Genomic DNA, 8,598 nt, shown 5'->3' on the forward strand with positions numbered 1-8,598 from the left:
CACTAGTCTGGCCTCATGTTTTTCAAATCAAGTCTCTTTTAATCGTTACATGTTGATCTCAAGGTCTTAATGTGAACCATGTGCTTAAAGTTGGCGTATGCCTGTTTCCACATTGTTGGATAATAATAGGTGCTTATTGTCCACTGAGATTCATTTTACAATTAGTGATTTGATAAAAGCAGAACAAGATATAGTCACATTTGCACTTCTTTTAAGCACATGGTCCACTGGTTTATACCTATGTTGTAAATAGTATTTGTTATCTTTGGTAATTCCTTCCCAGGTGTTTTCTTTTATGAATAATTAACCGCAGCCACGTCTACGTTGTTTTTTGTTTGTTGCTGATTTCAGGGAGTTGATTCCTTATCATCCGTAACTTAACACTTTCGCAATAGTGACACTCAGTGGTTTGAACAGAAACAGTCAGTCATTTAACTTTGCACTCTCACAATGTGATGTCAGAGATACTAATGAAATAAAAAAAGTAAATGTATTGCATCAGGGATTTTTGGGTTTTAAAGGTATAGTGCCAAAAGTAATTCAGATTTTCAGGAATGATTTGACCTCAACGGTATTTTTTCCCAAAGCAGACGTTTTAGTTCAGGAAAGTAGAAAAAACACAGGTGTTGACATTACTACACTACCATTCTGTGTTTTTTTTTCAAATGCCCCAGAGACGTAGCCTACTTCCCTCCACTTACAATATAAAACTACTGTGAAAAAAATGCCTATTCACGCCAAACTTAATAGACATGTGACAGACTTTGAGTTCAAACATGAGAAATGCTATGTTTTGGTATGAATTTCAGAATAACACCTAAACAAAAACGATTGTCCCTTCCTGTGTATGTGTGTGGGGTTTTGCACTTTACCTGGAAATTACAGCCTTCCAGGAAGGAGAATGTGTCACTTGAATCGTGCAAAGAAAAAAACTGTAGCAGAGTTAATCTTTCATTACTCTCTCTCTCTTTGAAAACACAGAAGTGATTCCTGTGTATTGGGTAAACATCAGTCTGGCTTAGGTCACTCACCTGACTCACTCTACATGAGCCACCACAAAAGCCAGAGATATACAGCCCAATATAAATGAACATTGAAAAAACGTTTGCTAAATGTTGGATTATTTCTTAAATAACTCTTTGTTTTACTGCTGCCCCGTCTTTTGTCTAACCTAATTGCAAAAGTCATACCCCCGCACCCTGTGTGGATCAATACTGGGCATTCACCAATAAATATGTGCTCTCTGGACCCTGGACAGTGAGCCTGCTCAACCCCCGCTTCTAAAACCTCCTGCACTCTGTTCCTCAGCCCATCACTGCACCTCAGGTATAACCAGATCACCTAAGGGCTAAACTGTCTGGACACTGTGAGACCTGGGTGTGTGAAGACAGTGAAGGATGGCCGTGTTTTGGAAACCAATGGCAGCTGGACTGCTGCTCACTGTGAGCCTCACTCTGCTGGGATGGGGAGTTGAGGCGCAGGGGGGTACACAAGCAAAGGTATGTTACACTGGTATGTGTGATTGTTGTTTTAAAATTGTCTAAGGATAGTCTAAATCTTGTGTATTCATTGGCCATATCAAAAAATCAACTTTATTGTCAATCTTCCAGTTTGTGTGATCAATTAATTAATTTTATTCAACATGAAATCCTCATGAATATGGATAAACATGATACCGTATATGCATTTTGTAGCTTTAATAAAGTCATATCTTAATTGTTCCGAATATGTGAAATATATATATTTTGTATTGATTAGAGGTCACACATTCTGTAATTCTTAGATTCATCAGTCACAATGGCAAGTACAAAAGACAATTAAAAAAATTCAAAACGTCTTTTAATTCATGCTTTGTTTTATAGGTTGTTGAAAGATTGAGAATACAAAACGTGCTTTATAAAAGTCAAAGATTAAAATCAACTCATATGCAATTCAGATTTCAGTTGAAGAGCTGTTTCCTGACCTCATAATACTTTATTTACACTTTGGACTTTGCTCAGATCGTAGGAGGACAAATAAGGGCGCTATCCAAAACATCCGCTGTTTTGGCCCAATTGAAGGATTTTCTATCTGGTTTGATAATAACGGTGTGAATGCGGATTGACCAGTATAGTGTTATCAACAGCTCCCGGAAACGTAAGTTCTAATATTACACTAGATAGTAAACTAGAATGCTTTTCAGCCATAAACCTTGAACAATTAAATTCAATGATTCTCTCTTCTAAACCATCAACGTGTATCTTAGACCCGATTCCAACTAAGCTGTTGAAGGAAGTTTTTCCATTAATTAGCACTTAAATATTATGAATATGTCTTTATTATCAGGCTATGTTCCACAATCATTCAAAGTAGCAGTGATAAAACCGCTTCTTAAAAAGCACAACCTCGATCCAGAGGTTTTAGCCAACTATAGACCTATTTCTAATCTTCCGTTCCTCTCAAATATTCTTGAGAAAGCGGTCGCAAAACAGTTGTGTGATTACTTAAAAAACAATGATTTATTTGAAGATTTTCAGTCTGGCTTTAGAACACATCATAGCACAGAGACAGCTCTGGTTAAAGTCACAAATGACATTCTAATAGCCTCTGACAAGGGACGTGTCTCTATTCTTGTTTTGCTCGATCTCAGTGCTGCATTTGATACTATCGACCATGATATCCTATTGCAAAGACTAGAGCACTTAGTTGGCATACAGGGAACTGCTTTAGGCTGGTTTAGGTCCTATCTATCTGAACGCTCTCAGTTTGTACGTGTCAACGATGAATCTTCCACGCAAACCAAAGTTAGCCATGGAGTGCCACAGGGCTCAGTGCTCGGACCTATTTTATTCACATTATATATGCTTCCGTTAGGCAATATTATAAGGAATCATTCTGTAAATTTTCATTGTTATGCGGATGATACTCAACTATATTTATCAATCAAGCCTGATGAAATTAATCATCTAAATAAAATTCAAGACTGCCTCAAGGACTTAAAAACGTGGATGACCTTAAACTTTTTGATGTTAAACACGACCAAAACTGAAGTTATTGTACTTGGCCCGAAGAATCTACGAAACAAATTATCTAAAGATATACTAACTATGGATGGCATTAATTTGGCCTCCAGTGAGACTGTAAGGAATCTTGGTGTTATATTTGATCAGGATTTATCCTTTAACGCCCACATAAAATCAATTTCAAGGACCGCCTACTTCCATCTACGTAACATTGCAAAAATCAGGCATATCTTGCCTCAAAGCGATGCAGAGAAACTAGTCCATGCATTTGTTACTTCAAGGCTGGATTATTGTAACTCCTTATTATCAGGGTGTACCAAGAAGTCAGTCAAGTCGCTTCAGCTGATTCAAAATGCTGCAGCTCGTGTACTAACCAGAGTTAGGAAAAGGGACCACATTACTCCTGTTCTGGCTGCGTTACACTGGCTCCCTATAGAACACAGGATAGAATTTAAAATTCTTCTTCTCGCCTACAAAGCCCTTAATGGGCAGGCGCCATCTTACCTTAAAGAACTCATTATACCCTACTGTCCTACTAGGGCATTGCGTTCCAAGAATGCAGGGTTGTTGGTTGTTCCTAGAGTCTCTAAAAGTACAATGGGAGCCAGAGCCTTTTCTTATCAAGCTCCACATTTGTGGAATCAGCTTCCAGTTTGTGTTCGGGCGGCAGACACCCTATCCATTTTTATGAGTGCGCTTAAGACCTTCCTTTTTGACAAAGCTTATAGTTAGGGCTGATTAGATTCAGCCCCTAATTTTGCTGATATAGGCTTAGTTTGTCGGGGGATATCTTACTTCTTCCTTCTCTCTGTCTATACCTGTGTACTCTCATGTTCCGATTAACCCAGCTTCCCCAAATTTCTTTCTTTTTGGTGTCTATATACGCCGGGATCCGGAGTCATGGATGATCCTGCGGTCCTGTGTCCTGCATCGCGAGCCCTGGATCTTGAGTCGTGGCTGTGGTCCTGGATCATAAGTCCTGGATCATGAGTCCTGGATGGATATCCTCGTGGATTCATCTTCCTATTATACACACATGCATTTCCAAACATTTGGACTATCTATGTTGCAAATGTATTATCTTTTCAATATACACACGGCATCTATTGCACGTCTGTCCGTCCTGGGAGAGGGATCCCTCCTCTGTTGCTCTCCCTGAGGTTTCTCCCATTTTTCCCTTTAAACTGTGGGTTTTCTGTGGAAGTCTTTCCTTGTACGATGTGAGGGTCTAAGGACAGAGGGTGTCGTATTGTCATACTGATATTCTGTACAAACTGTGAAGTCCACTGAGACAAATGTAACATTTGTGATATTGGGCTATATAAATAAACATTGATTGATTGATTGTTTATTAATATACTGTAATTAAGTAACTGCAATATGGTCCTCCTTCACATTGATTTTGGACTACATTACTGCTTGCACTTCCCTTGCTAAACCACTCATTAGCTAATTAAAAACGAAATCCCTCAGTTTAATACGGTTTAAACCATTTGGGCACCAAGATCAGGACGATAATGAACATGAGTTGTGCAATAAAAAGAACTGAACCGTGTTAAATAAATACCTTGTTGACAATGTGCCTTTTCTAGAAAGTAGTATCAGGCGAGGCTACCGTCTATCTCGGCCAGGACAGAGACATCTGGAGGCCAATAATCCACACCACGTCAAACCTCAGTGACATCAGCAGGTACGTCAGCAGGAGCTGGTCTGGAAGGCCTCACATCAACTTCTTGCTGACAATATATGGTGTAGGAGGCAAAAGGCTCTTTCATATTAACATTAATGCCGGACCTGTAAGCTGGATCAAATTTTGCAGACGAAAGCCCAGTTAGGAATTCTAGTCCTGTTGGAAAAGTGTTGATCCATGTCTCCTTAATTCTGATAACATAAACCTATAAAACCCTTCATTGCAAAACCTTTGAGCAACTGTAGGCTCCTACTGTAACTATTAGTGATCTTTACTTTGTCTGGGTAAAATGTAAGGCAAAGTATTGTTGGTCATCTTTTTTTTAATCACCTGCAACTCCTTGAATTTAAGACTATTCTGTTCTGTTTCTGCAGTATAAAGTCAACATTCCAGTTACGGACCTTTGACCCGGAAGGTGCCATTTTCTACGGAGATACCAAAAACGGGGACGACTGGTTTGTTTTGGGTTTGAAAGACGGCCTCCCTCTGATGCAGTTCAGCATCGGGGGCAACCATGTCAGTGCGGAAGGCGGCCCCCAGCTCAACGACGGAAAATGGCACAAAGTGAGTTTTTAAAAAATGTGTAGCAAGTGATAAGGATCTAAATAACACAGATCTCATTTCCTCAAAATGGACATCTTAATAATAATCATACAGTATTTTGGACATGAAAAACTGTTTGTCTGAATGCTCCTGGTGCCTCCCAGCTGGAGGTGAGCAACCAAAAGAATTTCGTGATTCTAGATGTGGACGGCTCCAAAGGGCTGGTGGTGGGCATGGGGGGGCCGTCCAAACAGACAGAGGAGGTCCAAACAGGGGAACTCCGACTAGCCCTCGGCGGGATCTTAATCGACAAGGAAAAGATGATGATTCAGGTATAGTGTTCATTTACTCTGGAATACTTTGTAGTGGGTGACATTTTGTCTGTCCTGTTATTTTGTAATGATATGGCCTAATTGTGATCAAGATGTGTCAACTACATTCTTTTACTTCATACAATACTTTCACTAAATTAACATGAACCTGTCAAGTTAATAACGTTTTCTCAGGAAGTCTAAACGGTACTATTCATAAAGTCTTAATAGTTTTGCAATTAAGCTCAGTTAGAGGACCTTGATTTAAAATGACTTGCACTTTTGAATGTCATCACAAAAGGATTTGAAGAGTCTTTAAAGGGGAATTTGTTTTTCATCTTGAAGTACTAACACCTGAAAATTGACTTCAATGTTGGTGTTGCACCACACTGCAACATGACTTAGTGTCAGCATGTGGTCAGTTATCCTTGGTAATAAAACAGACGTAGCACCATTACGTCGGTCTATAAATCACAGCGTGTGTTTTTTTGTTGTTTTACTAGTAAGTTGTAACAATACTGTAAGGGGGTTTTCTGGTGGTCTAAGTACCCTGTAACAGGACTGTGACAATACTGAGCCACTCACATGTTTGTCTTGCATTTCTCTCCCCTAAATGCAATGTTTTTTGTTATTTGCCGTAGTTTGATCCTAAGATGGACGGCTGTGTGCGTGAAGGCAGCTGGCTGAATCTCAGAGCCCCCTGGGAGGTGGAGGTGGAGGAGCTCTGGCCCTGCTATCAAGACATAATTCCTGGCAGCTTCTTCCCTGGCACTGGATTTGCTGTTTTCAATACCTCAGGTGGAAACATTTGGCTCAATTATACAAGCTATAGACAACATTTACCCAGATTATAACAAGCTTTCAAACAGGCCAGCATAATGCATTCTTACATAGCATTGCATTTTAGGTAGCAATATACTTTTCACCTGATTTCAAATTGTATTAATTTTGTGACTTTTTTCTGGTGTGCAGTTTTCCCTGTTGAGGGCGGGAAGGGGGTCAAGATTGAATTTCGGGGAAATTTCACTATGATGCATGGGACCATTTTGAGCATCAGGGCTCCTGGGCAAGAGATGATGCTGACTTTAATGGCCGATAATAACACACAGGTATGAACAAACATCTGAGATGAACTGAACTTGAGAACACTTCCATCTCTTCACATTTGCAGATATATACATATTTGAGACCACTTTGAATGTATTCACAGAGCTATATTACCTTAACTTTGTTTCTCTTTTTTGAACATGCAGGAGGTCACCCTCACGTTCGGTTCAGAAAAAATCAGTATGAAATCTGATAATTTCAAGAAGCTGGTGATAACCTTTGAAGAAGAGATGCTGCAAGTACTTCAAGTTCGAGCCAAATTTCAGGATTTACAAATCAAATCAGTGAGAAACTCAGGTTTTTTGACCACATGGAGAAACGGTCGTATCGCCTTTGGAGGTCTCTTAGGTAAGGTTAAAAAGCGATGATATTTTCAGTCTTAAATAATATCTGAACAGCTTGTCTTTATATCAAAGAGAAATCTGATTTGCAGACAGTGTTTATAGAAAAACAAAACACAATAGAAACGTTTATAACCATAAATAACATTGAAGCATAAAAAGAACAAGTTTGCAATACAAGGTCAACAGTTTTTCTTTTCTACTTTTCAGGTGAGGGTGAAGACAATGTGGGCTCCCAGTTCTTGACAGGCTGCCTGGAGATGATCCAGGTTATGGGCAGGGATTTGGATTTGGATTTTACTGTCAAACATCCATCAATCGTCTCTCACAGCTGCCCTGCATAACAAATGAAAGTACACATGTTCAATATGTGGACTCAGATGCATTTGGTTCGAATTAAAACAAAAAAAAATACAATGTTTTTAAAACTAATATTTGTCTGGTTACGGTTTTTCCATAGGCAAATTTGACATTTGTATTAATAAACTCCTAAAGGGTGGAGAGTTTTCAATAAACTATTAATCTGTTGTTGAAAATATATCTCTCCCACTAGCTACATTTTGAAAAAAATATGATTGTTTTTAATATGGCTATTACACGACATATTTTAAGCAAACTGAAGGAAATTGAAACACTGATTTAACACTAATTATTAGTATTGAGTAATGTATGAGGGAGGCGGAGATTTAGGACATGGATTTTGCTCCCTCTAGTGGACTGTTAAAGATAATGTTAAAGTCAAACCATCCAGAGTGAATTATGCTACTCTTACAATGAAACACCAAAAGGAAAACTATATTGTTTGTCATCCAATAATTGATTTTAGCATATGAACAAATGTCCAGTTGAAAATGAATGCTCTATTGAGTAATTGTATGTAGCCTACCGCAGACTTTTTTAATTTTTGTATTTAACAATTTGCAAACATCATGGCTTAAAGATATTTATGTTAGACAAATAGGATCGTGTGCATATACAAATTCAACACACAGGCAAACAAATAATAATCAAGGGCTAGGTTTGTTTTGGTAAATAATATTCTTATTGTATGCGAGAAATATTTCCATTGTATTATTTCTCATGACTTTAATAGCTTTCATGCTAAGCCTGCTTAGATCAGTGTTTAACATTTCCGAGAATGAAATGTTATTAACCACAAAGTAATCATTGTTGTAGTCCATGTATTACATAAATAATAATAACAACAATAATACAAAGCTTTATTTATAAAGCACATTCTCAAGAATAAAACACTATCAACCAGAAAAGCATCTTTGTTGTAGTCCACGTATTAGAGACATAATAATAATAAAAATAATTGAAAAAAAGCTTTATTTATATAGCACAGTCTCAAGTAAACAAAACATTATAAACTAGTTAATCATCTTTGTTGTAGTCCACGTAGGCTATTAGAGAAATACAAAATAAATAATAACAATTATACGTTTTATTTATATAGCACATTTCATACATCAGCTCAAAGTGTTTTAATACATTTGGCACACAATACAGAAATGGGTGCGGTGCGGTCCAGTCGGTCCAGTCCTATGGATTGCAGTCAGATTGCAGTCCGTTATCTACCCGCTGCCACACACCGTTAGCAA

General features: G+C 38.2%; 1 protein-coding gene across 1 annotated transcript; it reads left to right on the top strand.

Annotated features, from left to right (window-relative positions):
- Positions 1-1,248: 1,248 nt before the first annotated feature.
- shbg (sex hormone-binding globulin) lies at positions 1,249-7,426 on the top strand. Its single transcript, XM_034226344.1, has 8 exons — positions 1,249-1,499; positions 4,595-4,692; positions 5,067-5,256; positions 5,400-5,567; positions 6,188-6,344; positions 6,519-6,655; positions 6,800-7,001; positions 7,205-7,426. The coding sequence occupies exons 1-8, from the start codon at positions 1,398-1,400 to the stop codon at positions 7,336-7,338; spliced, it is 1,188 nt and encodes a 395-aa protein (XP_034082235.1). The 5' UTR covers positions 1,249-1,397; the 3' UTR covers positions 7,339-7,426.
- Positions 7,427-8,598: the final 1,172 nt, after the last annotated feature.

The sequence above is a fragment of the Gymnodraco acuticeps genome, unplaced genomic scaffold, assembly GCF_902827175.1.
Source record: "Gymnodraco acuticeps unplaced genomic scaffold, fGymAcu1.1, whole genome shotgun sequence".
In the NCBI taxonomy this organism is placed as follows: domain Eukaryota; kingdom Metazoa; phylum Chordata; class Actinopteri; order Perciformes; family Bathydraconidae; genus Gymnodraco; species Gymnodraco acuticeps.

Excerpts from the sequence above, each read along its gene's own strand:
- shbg (XM_034226344.1), top strand. The coding sequence starts at position 1,398 with ATGGCCGTGTTTTGGAAACCAATGGCAGCTGGACTGCTGCTCACTGTG. Across the intron at positions 5,568-6,187 it reads AGGAAAAGATGATGATTCAG|TTTGATCCTAAGATGGACGG; the intron begins GTATAGTGTTCA and ends TATTTGCCGTAG. Across the intron at positions 6,345-6,518 it reads TGCTGTTTTCAATACCTCAG|TTTTCCCTGTTGAGGGCGGG; the intron begins GTGGAAACATTT and ends TCTGGTGTGCAG.